The sequence below is a fragment of the Acomys minous genome, assembly GCF_964271855.1.
Source record: "Acomys minous genome assembly, chromosome: 1".
Taxonomy (NCBI): Eukaryota; Metazoa; Chordata; class Mammalia; order Rodentia; family Muridae; genus Acomys; species Acomys minous.
Window position 1 is genome coordinate 61064548 of NC_140483.1, and position 26387 is coordinate 61090934.

At 39.3% G+C, this 26387-nt stretch overlaps 1 protein-coding gene across 1 annotated transcript in view; it reads left to right on the forward strand.

Moving 5' to 3' along the window:
* The window catches only part of DARS1 (aspartyl-tRNA synthetase 1), a 52238-nt gene extending 27947 nt beyond the window's left edge, over positions 1-24291 (forward strand). Inside the window, exons 5-16 of the mRNA XM_084793239.1 lie at positions 2929-3031; positions 5901-5981; positions 7225-7284; positions 13018-13129; positions 13739-13873; positions 15825-15972; positions 16890-17036; positions 19318-19360; positions 20113-20193; positions 21698-21809; positions 21958-22029; positions 23649-24291. Of these exons, the coding sequence (XP_084649365.1) occupies positions 2929-3031; positions 5901-5981; positions 7225-7284; positions 13018-13129; positions 13739-13873; positions 15825-15972; positions 16890-17036; positions 19318-19360; positions 20113-20193; positions 21698-21809; positions 21958-22029; positions 23649-23740 (1186 nt within the window). The 3' untranslated portion in view covers positions 23741-24291. The remainder of the gene's footprint in view (positions 1-2928; positions 3032-5900; positions 5982-7224; positions 7285-13017; positions 13130-13738; positions 13874-15824; positions 15973-16889; positions 17037-19317; positions 19361-20112; positions 20194-21697; positions 21810-21957; positions 22030-23648) is intronic.
* Positions 24292-26387: the final 2096 nt, after the last annotated feature.

The window sequence follows — 26387 nt, forward strand, 5'->3', positions numbered from 1 at the left end:
AAGTGGAGTGAGTGGACCAGCAAGGTGGTCTGGTGAGGAAAGGTCCTTCCTGCCAAGCCTGACAACCAGTATTTGATCCCTTGGACCCACATGGTCATGAAAGAACTGTCTTCCCCACGTTGTCATTTGACTTCTACACTCATGCTATTGTATAACCTGAGTCCTTGTATGGTCCCAGGTATTTGGCCTGGCTGGGGAGGTGAGGGAATAAAGAAAGACAAACACAGGGACACAGAAAAGAAAAGCTTGGATTGGGTGAACTGGACTCTGATGGAAAAGCTTCAGCACTCAGGTGTTAGTTTAGCATGTTTGTTTTATAGAGGTAAACAGAAAGGCAGCTTATACAGTTTAATCCAGGAAGAAAGGTTTATAGTATATAGCTGGATCCAGGAGAGAGGGTTAGCTCATCTTAGGAGGAGTCGTCTTCAGGCTAAATACCTAGGGGGGTAAGCTGTGATGAACATTTTCTGTACATACTGTCAACATCTGCACATGGACCAGAGGAAGACTTTGCTATTTTCTCCCGAGTCTGAGGCTTTGAGGTCCTTGATACGGCTGTGTTCATGTCAGCAAACACACATTGACTTAGGACTTACCCCAGGGCTTCCTACAGGTTTACACACAACACACACACAAGCATATAAAATAAGTCAATGTGGTGGGGTTTTTTTGTTTTGTTTTGTTTTTTATTAAAGCACTGTTACTAGGCACTCTCTGAGTTCAAGGACAACCACGTCAGTCTACATAATGAAACCCCATGTTTGGGAAAAAGGTAGCTTTGAAGAAGGCTCTCTGCTAACAGAAGGTCCAGAGGATTATTAAAGGCCTGTACATGGGAGTCAGAGTATGTAAAACCAAAGAGCCATGAGCTTAGGAACAGCAGGAAGATTGATTGGCACTATGGTTGGAGTAGCTTGGTTACCAGTGTACTATATTGATCAGTAAGGAAAAAACTTTCCTCCTGGAGACACATGAAACAAGCCCTGAATCTGTTCAGGGATCAGGTTGGCTCATGCATGCAGATGAGGCAGCTGTTAGAAGACAGAGTGGCACTGCACTGCCAATGTCAGGAAATGCTTTTTTATTGTTGTTCTGTTTTGGTTTTAGTTTTGTTTAGTTTCTGTGTATAGCCCTGGCTGTCCTGGACTTACTTTGTAGACTGGTCTGAACTCAACAAAGGTCTACCTGCCTCTGCCTCCCAGTGCTGGGAGTACAGGCGTGCACCACCACGCCTGGCAGGAAATGCTTTTAATAGTAAAGAGATCCTGATCCAGGTTTAGAGGTAACCACTTACTTTTTAATTACAAATTATGATTTTTCTGTAGCTAGGAATTCAGTGATGGCTGTGGTCCAGGATACTCAAGAGAGAAGACACGTGTACCGTTAATTTCTTTCTTTTCTTTTCTTTTTTCTTTTTTTTTTTTTTAAGACATTTTCTCTGAGTAGCCCTGGCTTTCTTGGAGTTCACTCTGTAGACCAGGCTGGCCTTGAACTCAGAGATCCTCCTGCCTCTGCTTTTTAAGTGCTGGGATCGGAGGCACCAGCACTATCTGGCCTGCTAACTCTTTTTAAAAGGTAGTTTGCAGATTACCTTGTAGCACTGTGGTGTTCTGGTGTAAAGGTAGCAATGTGTGGTTTCCAGATTGTCTGGTAACAACACAACTACTAAGAGGCAATTCTCCATCAAAATGAAGGAAACTCTTCTATGACCACTAATTTTTCTTTTCTTTTCTTTTCTTTCTTTTTTTTTTCCCTCTCCCTGAGACAGGGTTTCTCTGTATATCCTTGGCTGTCCTGGATGCGCTTTGTAGACCAGGCTGGCCTTAAACTCACAGAGATCCTCCTGCCTCTGTCTCCCAGCTTATGACCACCACTAAATTTTACATTTTTAAAAAACAAAATACATTATCACATTCCAACACAGAGAAATATACAAAACAAAACAAAAAACTAGTTGAGATCATCATTTAAAATTGTACCTTTTCTTGTCTATGTATGAAATAATCAGAAAATGGTTGGGTATTTAATAGACAACTTACTAAAATTCTGCTTCAGAATTTCAGTGTCTAGTATTTGCAACTCAGGCTTGTTAAAGGACCGCCTAGGAGATGCAGGTGTTTCTGGTTTGGGGGTTTTTTGTTTGTTTGTTTTTCTTTTTCTTTTTTCTTTCTTTTTTCTTTTCAAGACATGGTTTCTCTGTGTATAGCCCTCCTGTCCTGGGCTCACTTAGTAGACCAGGCTGGCCTTGAACTCACAGAGATCTCTCTGCCTCCTGAGTGCTGGGATGAAAGGTGTGTGCCACTGCTACCCAGCTGAGATGCAGATGTTTTATACTTGTATTATATTAAATGTCATGCAAGCATTCTTTAAGTGTGAGAACACAGTCAGGTTATTAGTTACAATCCAGGGACAAGGTGAGCATAAAAACCTTAGGCAGTGAAGGTACGATGCAGAGTAACACCCTAATATTCTTATTACTTAGAAAACTTTTTAGTTTTGACCTTCTTCTATTATTTAATTCCATTATATAACAGTAATTGCATTTATTGAAGCCACTGTTTCTTATTATAGGAAATGCTGATCTTAGTGAATCTCAAGCATAAGAAGGAAAGGGTTCTTTAATAATTCAGAGATTTTACTACGTTTCACAGTTCACTTGGTCCTATTGCTTTTTATGTCTCAAGTTTCTTATAAATGGTTACTAAACTGTGGCATCTTTTTTTTTAAAAAAGTCATCTCTTTAAAGGAGTCTCACAAGGTGCACTGTGTAGTACAGTTTGTTTTAAATAGGTTAAAGAAGCTGGCTGTATTGAAGGTGTCTCCTGTGTTGAAGAATGATTTGACACACTCTGCTGCTTCAATACCAAGTGAATTCTGATGCCTCTAATGAGATTATTAAAATTGAAGTGTTTTTTTTTATCTTGACAGCATCAACAAAGAAAGTATTATTGATGTAGAAGGCATTGTGAGAAAAGTAAATCAGAAAATTGGAAGCTGTACACAGCAGGACGTTGAATTGCATGTCCAAAAGGTAACTCATTTTCTAGTACAGTGCTAACTAGAGATAGAGCTTAGCCTGCATGGTACCCTGGATTTGGCCCCCCAGCACCACAAGAAAAGAATAAGAGGGAGCATATAATATTATGTATAAATTTCAGTAATTATTACATCGTTTTATATCAAATCTGTATGTTTGCTTTTTTTTTTTTTTTTTTTAAAGACAGGGTTCCTCTGTGTGTAGCCTTGGCTGTCCTGGAACTCACTTTGTAGACCAGGCTGGCCTCAAACTCACAGAGATCCACCTGCCTGCCTCCTGAGTTCTGGGATTAAAGGTGTGCTCCACCACACCCGGCTCTGTATATTCTCGATAGTTGTAGTTGCTCCTAGTGGTGCACACTTTTAATCCCAGCACTTGAGAGGCAAGAGGTAGGCAGACCTCTCTGTGAGTTTGAGGCCACCTGTTCTACATAGTGAGACCCTGTCTTGGAAGAAAACAAACCAAAACAACAAGTTGTTTATAAAATATAAAATTACTGAATCAGTTAGTTTGTGCTGTGGGAACCACTTAATAGAAGGAAAGAACCAGTTCCTAAAAATGGTCCTTTGACATCCACTTGTGTCCTGTGGTATAAGCATAAGTGCTCATATGAGGCACACATTCATATAAATAAATCAGTGTATGTTTGTTTAAGTAGTTTTCAAGACGGGATGGTTTTTTCCGTCCCTCAACTTTGAGGGAATTGATGAGCATATCCACAGAGACTCCTTCCTGCAGAGGTGGAGTGCAGTACTCATTTGCATGCAGAAGACAGACAGATTGGCAGATTCCAGAGAGAGCAGCACATCTATGCCCACACTGGTTTGGGAATGAAATTATATTTGATAGGAGTTAATTGTCATGAAACTCTGAAATATCGAAAATCATGTATTTAGGCTGAGCTGAGCTGACACATTATTTTGTTCTTGGTTGAGTCTAAGTCCATTTATATTGAAAAGATACCCCACCACTCTCTTCCAGCTGACCTGTTTTCAGTACTTTACTAAAGAAAACTTAATAACTAAAAAAACTTGTATTTTTTACAGTTCTTACTGGGAGGGATCTATCTCATTGGCAGAGCACATATCTCACATTAAAAGTGTCAATAATAAAATTTTTTTAGGGACATACTAGTTTTACCATAATATAGTATCATTTTTTGAAAGATTGATTGATTTATTATGTAAACAGTATTCTGCTTGCATGTGAGCCAGCAGTCCAGAAGAGGGCACCAGATCTCATTATAGATGGTTATGAGCCACGATGTGGTTGCTGAGAGTTGATCTCAGGACCTTTGGAAGAGCAGACAGTGCTCTTAACCTTGGAGCCATCTTTCCAGCCTCATATCTTCCAAAGTATTGAATTGTATCATAAGGAATTGACAGTCTCTTACTCTTATGTATTCAACCAACAGTTACTGCTTGTATTTATTTTGTGCCAAGTACTTTGTGAACTCAAACTCAGTGAAGGAAAGGGTGAATTTCCACTGGTTATGAAAGTTGTAGCTCTTGAGTTCTCCAGTTTTGGATTTGAAGGTCAAAATTCTGTTAACAAAAGGAAGCCTAAAACTTGGGTGTAGGGAACCATGATAGCTAATTCTACTTTTGAGTGTGGCTGCAGTAAAGCCTTCTGACACGTCTCTGAATGAAGGTAATTCCCCTTTGTGACTCACCAGGTTTACTAACCGTAGTTCAGGTGCAAGTGGTAAGGTAATATGTTTTTAAAGGTGCTCAGAAAATCCTGTCTTAGCCATGAACTCACTGATTTTTATCACTAAAATATAAAATTAGCATGTGTGAGTATTGAACAACATAAAAGAGCATCCTCTGTGGCAGCTCCTGACCAGACAGCAGGAAATGAGGTGTGATGTTTGATGAGAGGAGACTGTCAGGGGGACAAGAAAGAATAGAGAAAGGAAGGTGGGTGTGGCCTAGCGGGGCTGAAATTGGTCATAGTAGTAGCAGTGGCTGAGTACTGCCAGCAGTAATAGCAACTCCTACGTTAACACTTTGGTTCTTGTGACAGATCCCATTTTAATTGATGCTTTGGGTTGATTGCCCTAATCACAGCTTTTGTTGATACAGCTAGGCCTTGTTTATTACGTTGGTGTGTACTTAGGGCTTATAAAGTATTTGTGTTATGTTAATTGACTTCAGATAACCCATAGAGCCAACAATGTTATCTCTGTCACATAGATTAAAAATGGATGTCATCGGGGCTGGAGAGATGACTCAGGAGTTAAAAGCACTGACTTGTTCTAGAGGACCCCAGTTCAATTTTTGGCACCTACATGGCAGCTCAAAACTATCTATAACTCTAGTTCCAGGGGACCCGACACCCTCATTCAGACATACATGCAGACAAACCATCAGTGCACATTAAAACAAAACAAAAGAAACATATTTCTTTAAAATGGCTATCCTTGCTGGTGTGGTGGTGCACACCTGTAATCCCAGCACTGAGAAAAGCAGGTGCAGGTGGATCTCTGAGTTTGAGGCCATCTTGGTCTACAAAATGATTCCAGGAAAGTCAGGGTCACACAGAGAAGCCCTGTATGTGGAGGTGGGCTATCATCTTATTTTATTTCATCAAGTGGTTTCAGTTAAAGATGTATGCAAACATCGTTTCACGTAGATTGCCTTTTAAACAGAAGATAGCAGGTTTTATATACTTTTTTGGTTTTTTTGGAGACTGGGTTTCTCTGTGTAGCCTTGTCTATCCTGGACTCACTTTGTAGATCAGGCTGGCCCAAACTCACAGAGTTTTGCCTGCCTCTGCCTTCCAAGTGTTGGGATTAAAGGTGTGCGCCATCACTGCCCAGGTTGTTTACTTCTTAATATGTTTATCAATTTCTCATTTTCAGATTTATGTGATCAGTTTGGCTGAACCTCGCTTGCCCTTGCAGCTGGATGATGCCATTCGCCCTGAAGTGGAAGGAGAAGAGGTAAAGTTTATGTCACATTATGTGCGTGCTCTGGGGAGTTTGTAACATTGGAGATCCAGTGCCCTGGCTGCGTTAAGTGTACCTACAAATTGAGTCAGGGCCTGGGGATGTGATAGAGGATTTATCTAGCATTTGGGAGGCCTTGGTTCAATTAAATTACTCTTACACCAGCATATCCCAGGCTTCTTTTGCTGTCCTGATTTATTTTACATCTAGGGATATTGCCCAGTGGTAGAGGCTTATTTAGCAGTCAGAGTCCCAGAATCCAGGAGGAAAGCAAGTCTTTTTTATTTTCTTAAAAATATAAAAGATAACCCCCTTAACCTGGGATGTCTTATTAGTATGTCTATCGATATTTATAGGATTGAAGTTTAAAACCGTATTTAAAGCGTTACTTTATTAAAATTTAGTATAAATATATTGCATGATTGAATATATTTTAAATAAAAAATAAAAGTGGCCAAAACATACTTCATATTTTCCAAAACAAAACTTTCCTGTTATAAGGGACATCATGTTAGATATGGACAAAGTTTGTAAATGTCTGCCTATGTGTACATCTAGGTTTTCATATGGTGGATTTATGGTGTTAAGAAATTATCAGTCATATAGCTTTTACAAAGTTCCTAGCACACTCATGAGTGAGAATGGAAAGAGACACTGTTAGTTCCAGGCAGAGGCAGAAGGAGCTCTGAGTTTGAGGCTAACCTAGTCTACAGAGCAAGTTCCAGTACATCCAGGGATATACAGATTAAGCTAGTCTAGCTAGCTCCACAATAGTGCAGCCAGGGATAATTGGGATTCTAAGTCCAATATTCATACCTTAATAACATACTTTACCCACTGAGCCATATCTAGTCTAAGTCTCCCTCACCTTCACTCCGTTCTCTCTTTTGTTGGTGTATGGTGTGTGTATTTGAGACAGAGTCTTAACATGTAGTTCTGGCTAGCCTCAGACTTACAGAGATCACCTGCCTCTGCTTCCCAAGTGCTGGCATTAAAGGTGTGCCACACCATCACCAGCATTGTCTCTGCCTTCTAACAGCAGCTTTTCCCTGGGTTCCTCTTATTCTCTTCATTATCTTAGCTCCTTGATTTCCATGTACAATATTAACATAACATAGAGAGCATCTCTCACTAAAAAGGAAATACCACTTCTAAGAGTGGGGTGTATACATGCTTGTGTACTTCAAAATACTGGTAAAATCTGGTTTTCTCACTACCATCCCATTCCTTTTTTTAGGAAGGAAGAGCTACTGTTAACCAGGATACAAGATTAGACAACAGAGTCATTGATCTCAGGGTACGCCTCATTTGTTTGTTGTTGTGGTATGTCAACACTGAGATGGGTGGGGTACCATAAAGCTAATTGCCATTTGCCTATGTGTAAGTATCATGATGCAAGACTTAGCTTACTTCTCTGACTGACCCTTCTCCTATAAAGAGCTGCCAGTAACACAAGCAGGTGAGTACCAGTTCACCGGGTGCTGACTTGATTTGTTTGAAAATAACAGATGATTATAAGGCCAATGTTTGGGTGGCTTCCAGTTGATGTCTGTTTTATACAGGCTTAGACAGCATTAAATCACTATGAGACATGAAAGAAACTTAATACAATTTAGTGCAACCAGGTGAGGACAGGCATTGTTATGAAGGAGTAAGTCACTATCTGTCATGGCTTACATTGTCCTCTCATGGGGCTTCTGTTTCCCTTTGGTTTGGTTGCAAGTGAAAGAGTTCAGTGGTTTCATCATTGGTCTGTCATCTTTCTATCTTAACGTTTGACCACATCTTCCTGCTTAAGTGTTTTATCTCATGCTTGGGTTCTTTGCTGCCCCAAGTTTTTCTGACTTTGATCCTTCTGTGTGTAGTACACTTAGTGTCTCTTACTATTTGCTTTCTGCCCCCCCCCTTTTTTTTTTTTTTTAAATCTTCTCCATTTTAATTTATATTGGAAAAATCTAATCTCCTAGAAAGTTCACAGTTAGTGTCAGCCTGGCATGGTAGTGTAAGCCTTTAATCCCAGCACTCGGGAGGCAGAGGCAAATGCATCTATGTGACTTCAAGGCCAGCCTGGTCTACAGAGCGAGTTCCAGGACAGCCAGGGCTACACAGAAAAACTCTGTCTCAAAAAACCAAAATAAATAAATAAAATATCCAGATGACTTTTCTTGTAAAGTTGGAGATCTTAGTAGTACTAAGGCCATGTTGGCTAAAATACGAGGTAGGGTATGTTCCCTTCTTGTTCTACACCACCAGGAAGTACTGTGCATTTATTTCATTCATGTTGTTTGTCTGATTCTTATAAACACCTTTTATTTCATGTGTTAATGGGTTTTTAACATAGATTTGAGGTAGTCCAAGGAGTGTTCTGGGTGTGTGGTAACTGTTGGCCTGACTCATTCAGAGTGTTATAGGGGTGCCTGACACTGTGGTGCTGCAAACCCACCCATTCTCAATCTGCGACACCTTTATCATATACTATAGTGCCTGCATGCTAGAGTATCTTGGCTGGGATTTAACCTGAGCTCTGCTGGTTTCCTTATTATAGTAATGTAATTGTAGTTTAGCAGCGACTCCAGTTTTATTACACAGGTTACTTGTACTTGATTATAAATTCTACATCAACCTGATTTTTATTTTATTTTATTTATTTATTTATTTATTTTGGTTTTTCGAGACAGGGTCTCTCTGTGTATCCTTGGCTGTCCTGGACTCACTTTCTAGACCAGGCTGGCCTCGAACTCACAGCGATCCGCCTGCCTCTGCCTCCCGAGTGCTGGGATTAAAGGCGTGTGACACCACGCCCAGCTATCAACCTGATTTTTTTTAAAAAAGCTCATTGGAATGAAAGAGGTATAATTTTAGAAATAGCTTTCTATCCAATTTCTATGACAGAATAAATGTCTTTTGTCTGCAGTGCTTGGAACTGGAAATATTTTGAGTCTTTTCAGATTTAGGAATTATGCACTTGTATGTAGTGAGATACTTTGGAGATGGGGCTGAAGTCTAAATATGAAACTCACTGAATCTATATGTATACATAGTCTGAAGGTAATTTTATATATGATGTTATAAATTAACTTTCTGCATAAAGCTTAGTCTTTAGGTGTGGATTTCTTTGCTTGTAGCATCATATCAATGTCCAGAAAGATTCTGATCTTAGATTATTTCATATTTTCAGGTAAGGAATGTTCATCGCATCTCTCACTCCTCAGTCCAGCTTTACAACCGTCTCTGTAAACTGGCTTCATAAACAAGCCATTAGCTGGCAAGAAGTCTGTAGACCATAAGCAAAAGCTATAGTGGGTTCAATTGAGGTGGTAATCGAGTTTTTTTGGTTTTTGTTTTTAAGCCACAAGCCAAACACAACAGAAAAATACTGTCAGAATGTTGAAAAATTCAGTACCATTAACAGTTTCATTGTAAACTTGGACTTGTTTGGGTTTTTTTTGTTTGTTTTGGTTTTGGTTTTGGTTTTTTGAGGCAGGGTTTCTCCGTGTAGCCTTGTCTATCCTGGACTCACTCTGTAGACGAGCTGGCCTTGAACTCAGAAAGATCCACCTTCCTCTGCTTCCTGAATGCTGGGATTAAAGGCGTGCATGCACCACCACTGCCTGGCCCAATTATTTATTTATTTATTTATTTATTTATTTATTTATTTATTTATAGTTCTCCCTCTGGAATGACTCTGACCAAAGGTCAAGAAACTCCCTTTACTGTTGCTTAGACTTTAGTTACTCCACACTGCCCTTTTATATCCTAAGGATGCTTTGTGAAGGAAGAGTGGATGCTGAGGAATGACTCTGCAGTTGACTTAAAAGTTTCTCTGGCTCTGCTTTGGTCTCTTGAGCACAATTTCTCTTGAGGACAGTGTTTTCCTCTAGATAAGTTTCCATACACAGATATTCAAGCTTCTTAGTGGTAACATTTTATGTCTTTTTTTTTTTTTTTTTTTTTTTTTTTTTTTTAAAGAATTATTGCCACAGGACAGCCAAGGCTACACAGAGAAACCTTGTCTGGGGAAAAAAAAATTTATTGCCATGCAGTGGTGGCACATGCCTTTAATCCCAGCGCTTGGGAGGCAGAGGCAGGTAGATGCTGTGGGTTCAAGGCCAGCCTGATCTACAATGCGAGTCCAGGACAGCCAGGGCTACACAGAGAAACCCTGTCTCAGGGGGAAAATTTATTTATTTATTATGTACACAGTATTTTGCCTGCATGTACACCTGTATGCCAGAAGAGAGCACCAGATCTGATTATAGATGGTTGTGAGCCATCCTGTGGTTGCTGGGAATTGGATTCAGGACCTTTGGAAGAGCAGTGCTCTTAACCTCTGAGCCATCTCTCCAGCCCATTTCTTATGTCTTAAGTACAAAAGTAGCTGGCGTACATTCAGTAGCAAATGTGCTTCTCTTTGTAAAAATTTTTCTCAGCCTTACAGATAATCAAAATAATTGAGGATTTCCGTTGAAGCTTTTTCTTTCTTATTGCTCTTCAAAAATACCCAATATTTAAAATGTAAATTCTGGGCCGGGTGTGGTGGCACACACCTTTAATCGCAGCACTGGGTAGGCAGAGGTAGGTGGATCTCTGTGAGTTCAAGGCCAGCTTTGTCTACAAAGAGAGTCCAGACCAACCAAGGCTACACAGAGAAACCCTGTTTCAAAAAAAAAAAATAAGTTCTGACTAACTCTTCTCACCAACCTCATTCTTCATTGTGGCTGTCCTCACTCCCTACCTCGGCCTCCTAAGAGCTGGCATTACATGTGTAGTCAGTCATCATCTTGAACCATCTAAAAGGTAGAATTTCCCAGAGAATATTCTCTAGGTTATAGGTGCTAAATAGAAATTGGGAACTGCTGGAATTATCATCTAAATAACTGTGTTCAGTTTCTTGGTATTGTTTTGTTTTGTTTTTGTGGTGTTAGAGATTAAACCCAGGGTCTTGTGCATGCCAAGCAAAAACTCCACTGCCGACTTACATTCCTGTGTCCTTTTGTAATGCAAATTGAGCACAGGGTTTTGAGTATGTTAGTATGCTCTGCAAATGATACAGCCCTGAGCTATAGCCTCAGTTCCTTCTAATACAATAGATACTTGTTTTTCTAATAGCTAACAGGTACTTGGAGGAACTCAATGGGATAAGGAGATGTGTTTTCTTACATACAACATGGATCCCTTTTCCACACACATTGATAGACTTGATAGAATCAGAAAGCCAAGAATGGGGTTTAGTATATGGTGGGGTGTGTTTGTTTGTTTTTGGTGTGTGGGGGCTTGTTTTACATTTAAAAATCAGGGAAATAAAAAAATTAGATTGAGTTATGCTTGCTAAAAGAAATAAATAGCTATGAAATATACTAATGGCGCTTACAGAGTATATTACACTACAGTGAACTATGTCTCTGTGTGTGTAGCAGTATTTGATTTATAGGTTGTTATGTTTTGAATGCAGAAGAATATAGTTTGTGGTAATTGAATGAACCAGTGTTTCCTTAAGTCGCATAGCACAAAAAAAAAAAATAGATGAATAAAGTCCATGAGCAAGTAAATAAAAAAGTAGAGTCACAATCCTCTCTAGTTTAAATGTAAATGTATTAAAAGTGAATAAATAACTATTTAGAGGCTTTAAATAGAAATTATATACAGTGAGAAATTATTAATTTGTATCTTTGAGATTAAATTATAAAATAACATTAAGTATGCCCTGAAGTTATCCTTTGACCTCCACACATAAGGTGTGACACATGAACACAAAATTAAATAAATAAAAGGTGAAAAATAAGTCCCAAGCCTACCAGTGGTGGTGGTGACACACACCTTTACTGCCAACACTCGGGGAGGCAGAGACAGATGGATCTCTGTGTGTTTAAGACCATCCTTGTCTACAGAGTAAGTTCCAGGAAAGCCAGGCCTATACAGAGAAACACTCTCTAGAAAAACAAAAATTAGTCCTGATCTCCTTTCCTGTAGAGGAGATGCAGAGTGGCCACCTGATCCTTAGTGTCTGTGTCTGAGTGCTGTGTGCCTAGGCAGAGATAGCTGTGGCCATTGAGCAGTTTGTTGAAATGCCTGCATACCAACTCAGCAGTCTGTGGCTACCTTGGTGTGGTTTAAGGCCGGGCATTTTACCAAACACCTACTTGGTTATAACATTTTTTGTTTTGTTTTGTTTTTCGAGACAGAGTTTCTCTGTCCAGGGCTTACTTTGTAGGTCAGGCTGGCCTCCAACTCACAGCAATCCACCTGCCTCTGCCTCCTGAGTGCTGGGATTACAGGCGTGTGTCACCACGCCCAGTTCATTTTTTAAAATGTATTAAGACTTAATGATAAGCCACTTCTTTTGACTGGAGCACAGGTAATTTTTAGAGAGCTCTGGCTATGATCGATCTTGATTAAATCTGAAGGTAAGCAAAGGGGGCCATGGTAATTGAGGAGGTAAAGAGGAAAAATGAAAGAAAATAGAAAAAGTGACAGTAGCAAACTGTTAGAGGACTGCTGCACACTGCTTTATGTGCCATTGTGGGTCAGAGTTGTGAAATGCATGTGCCTTTTGTGTGTTCGCTTTCTTAGTTTAGTGGAACAAATGCATGGCTATCTCCAGTTAGTATATAGTTGGTGATGACGAAGATGAACATCCGTGCTGTCTTCAGTAATTTGTTACTCCATGCTAAACTCTTAGGAGAGTATTTTGTATGCTACAAAGATATTGACAACATCTCACTCAATGGCTTACCTTTAAGAGCAGTACCCAAGAGAATCTACAGGCAATTTTGATTATTTTTCTCAAATGGAATCTTACAAATGAGAGCATCTGCTCAGGAAGCCTCTCTAGTGCGATTGGCTCGGTGTGCTCATATGTATGCATTAGCTTATAGCATGTTTCATCACCTTCTGCCTTGGGTGGTTGCATGTTCCATGTTTTCCAGTACTACTAGACTTAAAAACTGTTGAACAGGAATAATATGACTTGCTCTTGGTCATTGCTTGATGTGTCAGGTTGATTTAAGTAGATTTTGATGCTGTCTTACAGACATCAACTAGTCAGGCCATCTTTCGTCTCCAGTCCGGCATCTGCCATCTCTTCCGAGAAACGTTAATTAACAAAGGTTTTGTGGAAATCCAAACACCTAAAATTATCTCAGGTATGCTTCATAATTCTCCTATAAAAAATTTAATTTTCTTATTGCTTATGTTGTTTTAAAACTGAATAATCCCAAGAGTTGCTTTAAGGTTTAGTGCCATGAGACTGTTTATTTCAAGGTCAGTAATACCCCATCTACAGTGTCCATATTCTTCCCCCAAGAGCCGTTCTTGATGGGACCCTGTCTCAGGAAAAAAGGAAGGAAGGAAGGGAATAGGAATACCTTTTTTGTTTTTATTTATTCATTTAGTTTATATAGCCTTAAAGTAATAGATATGAAATCAGTTCAGAAAAAGGAACATTTACCTGCAATTCTTGATTTTTCTAGGTTTTCTTTATTCTCTAAGTGAATTACTTTTTTAAATTAAGAATTTACATGGAGGGAGCTGGGCATGGTGGCACACACCTGCAATCCCAGCACTCGGGAGGCAGAGACAGGTTGATCTCTGTGAGTTGGCGGCCAGCCTGGTGTACAAAGTGAGTCCAGGACAGCCCACGGCTACATAAAGAAACCCTGTCTCAGAAAAACAAAAAACAAAATAAATTTTAAAAAGGAATTTACATGGATTAACATACAATTGATTTGATAATACAAACGTTTGTATTTCAGCTGCCAGTGAAGGAGGAGCTAATGTTTTTACTGTGTCATATTTTAAAAATAATGCCTACCTCGCTCAGTCCCCACAACTGTATAAGCAGATGTGCATCTGCGCTGATTTTGAGAAGGTTTTCTGCATTGGACCAGGTAAGATATTGTCATTTATATATTTATTAATTGTATAATCATATTGAGTTAAGTAATTGTAATAAGTCCATTAATTATAGAGTAGTTATAATATTTAAAACGCTGCAGTTAGATACTTTGAAAGCTTAAATCCTTTTCTTTACTAATTATGCAAACATTAGAATTTAAGAGCTGGGGATGTGGCTGGCTCAGTATTAGAACATTTGTTAGTATGTAAAAAGCTTTCCATGCAGTTCTCAATTTCTTCAAGGTAGAAATGACAATGTGTTTGTGTGTGTGTGTTTGTGTGTGTGTGTGTATGTGTGTGTGTGTGTGTGTGTGTGTGTGTGTGTGTGTGTGTTTGTGTTTGTATCTCATTTCTAAAATGTGTACTTTGAGGACCAGCCATGCCTAGTGATACATACCTTTAATCTCAGGACTCCGAGGCAATGAATGTCAAGCAGTTCTCGTGCAGGTGCTGGGAATCAAACCTAAATCCTCTGGAAGAGAAGCCAGTGCTCTTAATTGCTGAACCATAGCCAACAACCAGCTAAGATTCCAGTTCCAGGGGATTTGATCCTTTTGTGGGCATTGCACATACATGATGCACAGATACGCATGCAGGCAAAACTCTCTCTCTATATATAAAATAAATTGTCTTTTAAATTTACCAAATTATTTTTACATAAGCTTTTTGATAGTTAAAGTTTAAGCTTTTACTATAGAGGAATTGGCCCAAAATTTAAATGTTTTAACTTTCTGAAATTACTAAACAGTTATTTGCCAGACATGTATTACATGTGTACTTTGTGTAGGTGCTATGTCCATAAAAGAGTCAGCAGCACTCATCAGATGCTGGGTCTTGGCTCTCACAAACATCCCGATAACTGCTGGTACTCCTGGTTTACAGACCATGCCTTGAGTAAAAAGGAAACAAATGTTATCCCCACTTCTGACACTTAATAAGCCATGCATGCATAGATCAGTCACAGGGAATACATAAATGAATTACAAAATAAGTCCATGATTATATATATGTAAATGACATAATCTTTAAGTCTGTGTTAGGGAACCATATAACCCAGTACTCATAAGGCTGAGGCAGGAGGATTATTGTGGGTTCCAGACAGACAGGGCTACTGAGTGAGACCCTGTCTCAAAAGAAAAATAAGCATCAGAATGTGCTGTACAGTAAACAGTGAGTGTAGAAAGAGTGTTTGCTGGAATCACTGTGAAATAAAATTCAAACTAAAGTGGGCTTTCAGGATATAGTAGGATATGGAGAAACTGAGGTGCTGTTCTAGTCAGAAGGAGCAGAATGGGTGAAAAGCATGGATTACCAGAGAAAACAGAAATAAGAGTGGTTAGAAATTGTAGGTATAGACTAAGATTAAATTAGAAAGTATAAAGGTTTCAGACTTTTGTCATTTTATGTCTTGTGAAAGTAGTCTTCTGGGAGCCCTTGTGAGTTTCCAAGCAGGGATGTAGCATATAAATCCTACTGTGTCAGTGTGGTGAAAGGTGAGTCGAGCTGGTCGGCCGGTTGCAGGGAGCTGCAGAGATCGTGGGAGCTAGGCAGGGGGTTGCTGGGAAGTGTTTGGTGTTACTTCATTCATGCAGCCTCATTCTGCTTGTGCTCTATCTTAATAAAATGGAGACAAGCTCACTGTAACGGTCATAATTAAGTCTGTTTTTAATTATTGAGGTTGTGCTTCAGGATCTTGCATCCCCTGGGGGTTCTCAAGAGCCTCTTTTATTCACTTGCATTTGGTTCTGTTTTTCTCTAGGACTTGGGAGTTTGTAGTGAATTTGTCATATGGGAGAATGCTGAAACAGATGGCCTATCAGTGCCCTGTCCCACTTCGTGGGGGTGGGACAATAGGACCACTTGGCACTAGCAAGTAGATATCTGCATTTAAGTCATCAGTTACCCGAGACCTAAAACACTGTGGTGTTTTTCTTTGGTTAACAGTTTTCAGAGCCGAGGACTCTAATACCCATAGACATCTGACTGAATTTGTTGGTTTGGATATTGAAATGGCTTTTAATTATCATTACCATGAAGTTGTAGAAGAAATTGCTGACACCTTGGTGCAAATATTCAAAGGACTTCAAGAAAGGTTAAAATTATCCTAAAATGACCTCAATTTCAAAACAATTGAAGCTTCTTGTTTTTTGTTTGTTTGTTTGTTTGTTTGTTTGTTTTTTGGTTGAGGGAGGGGTGATTGGGTCAACAGTTTGAAAAATAGCCATTCTCTATTTTACCAGTTATTTAGAAACATTTGTTTTTCTTACCCTTGTAATTGGGCGACCAGGCTGGTGCCACATCCCACTTGTGTTTATGCTGCAGAACAGATAAGGACTGTCAGTGACTCAAAGCACTAAGACATGAGCGGGGTCAGCAGCCAAAGCGACAGTCATTTCCAAATCAGTGACTCTACCAGGTGTGCATACACCTGTAATCCCATGTGGGAGTACAGACCTCTTTTGCTTTTGAATTATGCATCTATGAGGGTCTGTGCATGTGTGAGTGCAAGTGTCCTCAGAGTCTAGAAGAGCGAGTCAGTTTTTAAATCTTATTGAAATATCTCTGGGCCAGGTATGGTGGCTTACAACTTTTAGATGTCTGCCTTGTTCTCCCATTCCTACTGTGCTTTCTGAGTTATTTAAGGAAGGCTGCTGCTTTCCTATTGTGATAGCCCCACAGTCCAGTGCCTACTCTCTACATGGTAGGCCAAGAAAAATGATAGCTGCAGAGAACTGCATTTCTGTTGTGGAAAATGCTTTCTTTTTTTCTGATACCCGGATTAGCCTTACACTTGCCATCCTTTATTGTCAGTGTGATTGTTTTTTTTTTTTTTAAACCACAAAACCAAGAAATGGAATTAAATGTTTTAAGCATGCTAATGCTTCACAATTTGATAATGCTTTTCTTAGTACAGTCACAGGTTCAAAGACTGATATTGTATATTGCTTATAGTGACCTCTTGTGGAAGAAACATTTAACATCTTATTAACTAAAGCATTTTACATACAGGTTTCAGACTGAAATTCAAACTGTAAATAAACAGTTCCCATGTGAGCCATTCAAGTTTTTGGAGCCAACTCTAAGACTGGAGTATTGTGAAGCTCTGGCCATGCTTAGAGAAGCAGGAGTCGACATGGGTGACGAGGAAGATCTAAGGTCAGTCTCTGTTCTGTTTGCTCTTGATGCTTAGGTTAAATGTATTCCACCTATCTGATAACTTTTATTAACTTTGGTATTTTGTATACTACTACTTTACACACTAAAAAGTAAAATGTTATATTAGTATTATCTGCCTATGTTTAATAATTTTGTCTGTAACTTTTCATTTTTCTCCCAACTTACAACCCTTTGAAGAATATAGGAAGACAAACCAGGTAGCACAGAGCAGTAATCACAAGTACTCAAGAGGCAAGCAGTTTACTAATGCAAAGCTTCCCTAGACTACAGAACAATTTCTGGACCAGCCTGAGTTTAGTGAGACCCTGCCTCAAAATGAATGGAAAGGAAATCTGGAAAGATGGCTCTGTATATAAGAGTAACTGCTGTTCTTGCAGAACACATGCAAACAATCACACACTACCAATTTGTTTAAATCTTTAAAATATATATATATTGAGAACTGGAGAGGTGTCTGTTCTTTCAGAGGATCCAGGTTTGGTTCCCAGCCATCTGTAACTTCTCTTCTAGGAGACCCATGGCCTTACAGGGCACTAGGCATTCATGTAGTACACATACATACATACATGCAGGCAAAACAGTCATACACATAAAATAAAAAGCTTCTTTTAAAGATTCTTCATAGCCTTTAATCCTAGCACTCAGGAGGCAGAGGCAGGTGGGTCTCTGTGAGGTCAAGGCTAACATGGTCTATTTAGTGAAAACCCAGACAGCCAAGACTATGAAGAGAGAGCTTATCTCAAGAAACAGACAGATAGCAACAACAAAAGTGTGTGCATGTATAATGAATTAAAGGGGCCATGGAGGGCACAGCTCAGTGTAGAGCCTTATCTAATATAAGACCCTAGCCTCAATCCCTAGTGGTAGAGAACAAAAAAGGGAATGTAAAATTTTCATCAATATACCATATTTTGTTACCTAAGTCTAATTCATACTCCTTATAATTTAGGAATAAATTGCATAGTAAAGGACTGGGGAGATGGCTCAGAGGTTAAGAGCACTGACTGCTCTTCCAGAGGCCCAGAGTTCAATTCCCAGCAACCATATGGTGGCTCACAGCCATCTATAGTGTGATCTGGTGCCCTCTTCTGGTGTGCAGGCAGAACACTGTGTACTTAATAAATAAGCAAATCTTTATTTTTTTAATTACATAGTAAAGATAGAAAGAAAATTGCTTTTGACATGCATTTCATTCATAGATTTCTGGCCAACGTAGTTAAGTCATCATGACAGTATGTAGTAGATATAGAGAACTGAAAGGTAATGGTTGCCTTTCTCTATTGCTTTTATTTTTTTATCCAAAAAATATATATTAACTCTAAGCCCATTGTTTATTAAAGAAAAAATATAACTTTCAGCATATCCTTTATTGCTAAAAGAAGCCATAGATTTTATAATTAGTTCAATTCAATTAATACATTTTTTGAATACACCCAGCTTTGGGAATTGTTTTTGTTTCAATAATTTATTTAATTTTAATTTATGTGCATTGGTATGAGGGTGTCAAATCCATTGGAACTGGAGTTAGAGACAGTTGTGAACTGCCATGTGGGTGCTGAGAATTGAACCCAGGCCCTGTGGTAAAGAGTAGACAGTGCCATCTCTTCAGCCCCTGGGAATTGTTTTTAAGGAACATAGACACTAGAGAAGGCACCTTTTGACCACAGGTTGCCTTTAAAGACTTGAATATACTGGTTATTCTATTACAAACCCTTGTGGAGTAATGAAAAGGGAGACTTTTTAATGACAAAACCTTCTGGCCCACTGGATTTTATTTTACATAATTAGTAAAGTTTATCTCTCCTGGTTCAATGGAATACTAAACTCTTGCTGGTTTTAACCATTAGAGCAGTGTTTGTATGTGCACTATGTGGGGTGGGGGTGAGGGGGGCGCTGCACTTGTAGGTGGCTTCCTGAAATGCTTGTCTTAGAAAAGAAGCTAGGTGGACAGCTGACAGTATGTTTAGATCAAAGTTCATTATCCTTTGAGAACCTCAAATAGAAAGGAGCTTTGTTAATTTAAGAAGTATTTTAAATTGTTATTTGGTGGGGACTGGAGAAATGGTTCAGTGCTTAAGAGCTCTGACTGACCTTCTAAAAATTGTGAGTTTAGTTCTCAGCACTCATATTAGATGGCTTCACAACTGCCTATGTAACTCCAACTCCAGGGGACCCAACACCCACACATTTAAAGACAAATCTTAAAAATAAAGGAGTTTCTGTTTCACATTCAAACACTACTTTCATGTTTCTTTTTCAGTACACCAAATGAAAAACTGTTGGGTCGTTTGGTGAAAGAAAAGGTAGGATTCATATATGTGTTGGGTTTTTGTTTTTAATTGTTTTAATTGTACCTTAGGAGACTACAATAGCAGAATATTCTGCCATCTTCCTACAGTGATATGTTTCCAGAGTTAGTAAAGAGAACTATATTTTTGTTCTTAGAAAAAGAAAAATATGTTTAGGCAGATTCTGACCAGCTGTTTGAGTTCAGGGTGTGACATTTGTGCAGTCGCACCAAAGTGCCTCCCTAAAGGGCACTGCAGGCTCCCAGGTGGTGAGGGGCCTCTGGGCTGTAAGAGTCTTACCTACGCACTCTTGCTCTTACTTTCTACAACAAAAACCAACAGAGATGAAAGCTTCTCTTAGCTGTGTTCTTATTAAAGAGGACAGTAGTTTAATGAAGTTTACAAAGTCCTTGAGCTCCTCCTGCTGGCTGCACGTGACCCGGTTAAGCTACTGGAAGCCCTGCAGGGTTAGCAACACACTTAGGGCAGCTGCTTCAGCAATCCTGTCACTATGTAGTCAAGGAAGAGCTGAAATGCAATTGCTTTTTAACTCATCCTGTGAAGTAGTAAAAAAAAAAAAAATGTCAAGCACTTTAACAGTATTTAGTTTGTTACCATTTGAAGAGCATTACCCATTTGTATTTAGGTATCTAAACCAAAAACTAGATTATGAGGAAAATAATTCAGGGGTTTTATGTTGACATAATTATTAATATAAAATTTCCACAAAATATTATGTAATTTAACATAGTTTCTTCTTTTAATAGTATGATACAGACTTTTATGTCCTTGATAAATATCCATTGGCTGTAAGACCTTTCTATACCATGCCTGACCCAAGAAATCCTGTGAGTAATTTGATCTCAAATCACCTATTTGTGGGGAAGAAAGAGAACTTTTTAGTAACCACAATTGAATGTTATAGCAAATTAGTCATGGGAACCTAAATTAAATTTCTGGGTAATTTTTTTTCTAAACATTTATTGAGGTAGAGGTTATAAATGCTAAATAGTACTAGGTACTTGGAGTTTAGTGAGAATTTCATTGTTGACTTTGGATTGGGGGTTCATTTAAAAAATTTTACACTAAGTTGGCAAATTGTGTTTTTTTTTTCTTCTTTTTATAATTTTATTTTATATGCATAGGTGTGAGGGTGTCAGATTCCTTGGAACTGGAGTTATAAACAGTTGTGAACTGTTACATGGGTACTAGGAATTGAACCTGCATCCTATCAAAGAGCAGCCATTGTTTTTAACCGCTGAGCCATTTCTGCAGCCTGTAAATTGTGGTTTCGTTTAATAGATTTGAAGAAAACCAAAGCTTACATTGTATTTTGGAGTTAATAATCTAGATGCCTTACAGCTTTTGCTTTGCAATAGTTCTCATCCCTTAGAACTCATAAGCCATCTGGAGGGCTTGGGATTTATTTTTTGTCTGACTGTTTTTGCTTTGTTTGTTTGTTTATTAATTCATGTGTATTAATTCATTAATTTATTAATTCACCGTGTATCTCTAGTTGGCCTGGAACTTGCTGGGTAGATTAGGCTGGCATGGGAAACAGAGCTCTGCCTGCCTCTGCTTCCCCAAGTGGACATCGCCAGCAAAAGGCTGGATGGCATTGCTGACCTCTGCCGGTTTCTGATCGTTGTTCTGGGGCAGGGTTTAGAGATTAGCAGTAACAAGAAGTTCAGAGTGATGCTGAAATGATCTGGGAATCAGAGCCACTGTTTATCTGAAAGGCAAACTGATAGTATCAAAGGCCTGATAGGCAACAAGTTAAGGCAGCTTAATCCAGTTTCAGCTTAACTCCTTAAAAGAGCTTCCTTGTATTTTTTGGTCTCTGGGGGCAGGGGGCAGGGTCTCTATATAGCCTTGGCTGTCCTGAACTCACTTTGTAAACCAGACTAGCCCCAAACTCAGAAATCTGCCTGCCTCTCCCTCTCCGAGTGCTAGGATTACAGACATAGGCCACGGCGCCCCAGCTTAAAAGAGCTTTTTTAAATGGATTAAATATCTATTGACAATTTGCATTAAAAAGTGACCTAAATTTAAAAAAAACTTTTCAGGTAATAAAGTGAAATAAAAACAAGCACCATTGCTTTAGATGAAGTTCTGATTGTTGGGAGGTGTAGTAAAGAGAGAATGAAAATCTGAACAGAGAAAACAAAAACTATTCTGCCCTTAGCAATCCTGCCATGGAGAGAAAATTATGTTAAAGGGTAATCCTTAACTTGGAAAAGATAGCATAGTTTTTTTGTTTTTGTTTTTTTTAATCCACATGTTTATCATGAGAAAACTGTGATAACATAGTACGTGAAGAATGGTGGTGGCTCACTCACTTTTATTCTGCAGAAACAGTCCAACTCTTACGATATGTTCATGAGAGGGGAAGAAATACTGTCTGGAGCACAAAGAATACATGATCCTCAGTTGCTAACAGAGAGGGCTTTACACCATGGAATTGGTAGGTAATTTAAATATCTAAACTATATATTATACAAACGACACATTATAAGCATTTTAAAGATGTCTCATAAGACTTGCCCCCAAATCTTCATTTTAATGATTGCTTTGTTTCATAATAGATAATAATTTGTGTTTTCTTTTTATAGATTTGGAGAAAATCAAAGCTTACATTGATTCCTTCCGCTTTGGAGCCCCTCCTCATGCTGGTGGAGGCATTGGTAATTGCTTATAATTAATTTTGTAAAGTCAAGGCTATAAGAGGCCTGGAAAGATGGCTCAGTGATTAAGAGAACTTGTTGTTCTTGCAGAGGACCTGAGTTCAGTTCCCAATACCCACAGAGCAGCCCACAGCCATTTATAACTCCAGTTTCACAGAACTTGATCCCATCTTCTAGCCTCAGCAGGCTCCTGCACACATAATAGTTAGTGCAATAAACTCACATGTGTTCACATACACAAGTAAATAAATAAACAAATTGTAAATGCCTTAAAACAGTGTTTCCACAGTGATTAGTACAAAATTGATAGTTACATGTTACCTAGCTCCATATAAAAACAGTAACCCAAAATGGATCCAGGACGTAATGAGAAGGCTAACATAATCTGCCTAGTGTGTACAAGGTTGGGTTTGACTCCTAGCACTTAAAGGAGGGAAAGGCAATTAGAGTGTAGTGCTCAGTGCTTGTCTTGTCAGCACAGTCCCTGCATTTGATCCCCAGCACGAACTGTGGGGGAGGGGGCAAGTGGAAAGATGGCTGAGATGAAAGTACTTTCTACTCTTTCTGACAACTGGAATTGAGTTCCTAGGACCCATATCAGGGGGCTCACAGTCACCTAAAACTTCAGCTTCAACGGATCTGAGGATGCCTCTGAAGTTAAAATAAGAGTAAAAAGGCAGCCTGCATAAGAAGAAATATTTACAGGCTATATATTTGATAAGAGGTGAATAGCCACAATAAAAAACTCAAGTTCAAAGTGGACAAAGAACCTGAACAGAAATTTCAGGTTCCAAAAGAGAGTGCAGTGCAGTTGGGTGGCAAGTGCATGAGCAGAGGTGCTCAGCAGCACCAACCGTCCGCAAGGCACGCCTTCACACGGCTGGGGGGCTGCCTCCTTAAGCTGAAATAATAACCACTAGGGAAACGTGGAGGATCAATATGCCCACTGCAGAAAGCAGGATTGTAGTTCCTCACTAAGATAAGGACTCATTTACCATAGGATCCAACAGTCAATTTCTATGTATGGACAGTAAAGAAAGAATTGCCACATTACCTAGCAGGTCAGTTCTGTGTATGTGCCCAAAAGAATTGGAATATTCAAAGAAATATTTATGCTTATAAATATCCATCCAGGTATCCATATAGATAAATGGGCCAGCAGACTGTAGTACTGGCTAAGGATCCTGTCTGACCTGTTCATGACCAGAAGTAATTCAGATTTTGTATTGTCTTGAATTTTGGAATAATTTCATAGACTTTACCATTGAGAATCCTTTAGTGTTGTTTGATGCGCCCAAAACTTCAGATTTTAGAATATTTTGGGTTTTTGGAATAAGATGTTCAACCTATATGCCCAGTAGTCTTAAAAAGAAAGTGAATAAATAAGCCAGTCTCAAAAGGGCAAATTATGTACGATTCTACTTTGCTGGTGTAGAATGGTTAGGGTTAGAAGCAAAGAATAGATTAGTGAATGCCTATGTCTGGGGGAGGAAGAAAAATATTTCATACATACAGTTTCAGTTTTATAAAAGAAAACAATATGTTCCACCAAACAGCTATTAGAACTTGTAAATGAGAGGTTTTCAAATAGGGATTAACTGTCATTTTCTTGTCCACAGGCTTGGAAAGAGTGACTATGCTGTTTTTAGGATTGCATAATGTACGTCAGACCTCCATGTTTCCTCGTGACCCCAAACGACTCACGCCTTAAAGCCACACTTTTTATTCTCTCCAGTAACCTGCTGCTGATCATGTTATACCTGAGGTACTTAAGATACGCAGCAGAAGAAATGTCTTACTAAAGAGCCACAACTATTTTTTAAGTAGTTCAGTACAAATTAATTTAAGAAAAACATTTTAGAAGTTCAGATATCCTTCAATAGGAAGTGCTTGAACCTTTTAATGAGAAATTTCTGTAGTTGAAATTCGTAGTTTCTCACTACAGGAAATGTTAAGGAGAATTTAAACAGTTTAAGATTGTATGATTTTTTTCTTTTTTACATTATGGTGGCCACCGTACTAATGTCCTAAATTTTCAATATTTGAACTTTTAACTCCTGACATTGTGGGAAAAAAGAATTGGAGAAATTACCCATATTTTAACAAATATAAATTGGTATGTCATAGAAAATTAGAGTACGAGTTCTTAAAAGTTACCTTCAGAAATCATGTGAAGCAACTGAGAACACTGGCTACAAACAATAACACTGAAACATTGTTACAGTTTCTTAAGGCTGAAATTCAATAAAAACTTAAAGCTAATGATAGTTTCGTGTGACTTTGTAGAAATCTGATTTTGTGACTGCTTGTTGGTATATATACATTAAGAAAATAAAAAGCAAACTAGCCTTATAAATATGAGACGTGAACAGTGATACCGAGTGGGGAGTGCATTGCAGTGGGGACGGGAGCCTGCAGTGTAAGGTTATCCTCTGCCACATGAGACCCTGCCTCAAAAGTAAGCGTGTGGAGAATCTACAGAAACATGTAAATATCTTGGTATATATTGGTGCACTGGCAGACAGTATGAGTTAGTCTGTCGTGGTCACTGTGCACTAGCACAGCTGACTCAGAATAGCCAGGTGGTAGGGTATACTCACCGTACCTGTGCTAGTTTCTCTGACTGTGCAGTCACTTGTCTGCCAACAGCAGGAGTTAATGCTATGCTATACTATAGCACCATCCCTAGAGACAAAACATCCATTTTATAGAAGCTTGGTGACACTTCCCTTCTGGAGAGAGGTTACAGTGTACCTTAGCCTAGACACAACACATGTTCCCTGGCCATGGTGGCACACACCTTTAATCCCAGCACTTGGGAGGCAAAGGCAGGTGGATCTCTGTGAGTTTGAGGCCAGCCTGGTCTACAGAACAAGTCCAGGACAGCCAAGGCTACACAGAGAAACCCTGTCTCAAAAAACCAAACCAAAACAACAACCAAAAAACAAAACAAAAAAATGTGTTCCAATTACATTTTCCCTCCTGCCTATGAAGCTTATTCTAGAGACAGTATCCTAGGACCAATCAGACTTATATACCAATATGGAACCCTGTGCTAGTTTAGGTTGGGTCCCACATTACCACAAAGCAAAGGCACAATACCTTGGGATCTACAGATCAGGAGCCAACTTTTAGCTAAACTTCTATATGTGCTTTCTCAAGTTGGACCATAAGTGAATTTAGGTTCTTTGTAGAGAAATTTTAATTCAGCAACATGGCTACCCTGGCTGGAATACAGACAGGCCTTAAATACCAGGAAAAAGGCAAGCCGATCTCTTGAGTTTACGGCCAGCCTGGTGTACAGCAAGTTTCAAGAAAAGTTTAGGGCCAGGCATGGTGGTGCACGCCTTTAATCCCAGCACTCAGCATTAAAGCAGAGGCAGACGGATTGCTGTGAGTTCGAGGCCAGCCTGGTCTACAAAGAGAGTTCCAAGACAGCCAGGCTAACACAGAGAAACCCTGTCTGGGGGAAAGAGAAAAAAAAAGGAAGCAAAAGAAACGCTAAGGTCCAGCTGTGGTAATAACTACACGCCTCTAATCCCAGCACCCAGGAGATAGAGGCATGCAGATCTCTGAGCTCTGTTCAGTCGGGTCAGAGGAGTCAGATGAGGCAGTGCAGTGGAGTTGACCTCATGGCAGTTCAGTTCATGGGTTGCAGAGAGCAAGCTAGACACAGGTGAAGACAGAAGGAGCAAGAGAATAAGGAGCTAGATTAGAACAGAGTGCTGGAATTAGCTTGAGGCCAAGCGGAGCAATTCAGTCAGTACCAGAGGGAGAAGCCAGATGGAAACAGTCAGCTTGGAGAAGTTTGAGCCAGAACAGCTGAGTTGAACTAGCAAGCCAGAGTTCAAAAAAGGCTAGAAAGGGTGAACTTACTCAGCAGTGAATCTCAGAGGCTGAAAACATTCTAGGCTTAGATTAGATTTTACAAAGGCTAGAGGCTTCCAGGGCTAGACCCAGGTTAACAGATGGAGGCAGTAAGCCTCTGAGACAACAATCACTTCAGATGAGTAAGAGTTCCTTTAACGTTCTTTCATCTCCACCTCTTCAGGGACCTCTACTGAGAGACCATGTAGAGGGAAAAAAGGGAATCTGTGTATGTGGATTTATGCATATAAAAGTATATGCATATAATCATGTGGCTCCAAAAGTACATAGGTATGCACGCATATATGTGTGCTTGGAAGCTAAAGATAACTTTGGGTGTTGAATTTGTTTTGAGACAGGGTCTTGCAAAATTAACTAACCAGTGAGCCTGGTTTTGCCTGTCTGTTTCTGGGATTATAGGCACACACCACCACCTCCAGCTTCCCCCCCCCCCTTCTCTCTGTGTATGTGTGTGTCTGTGTGTGGTTTTT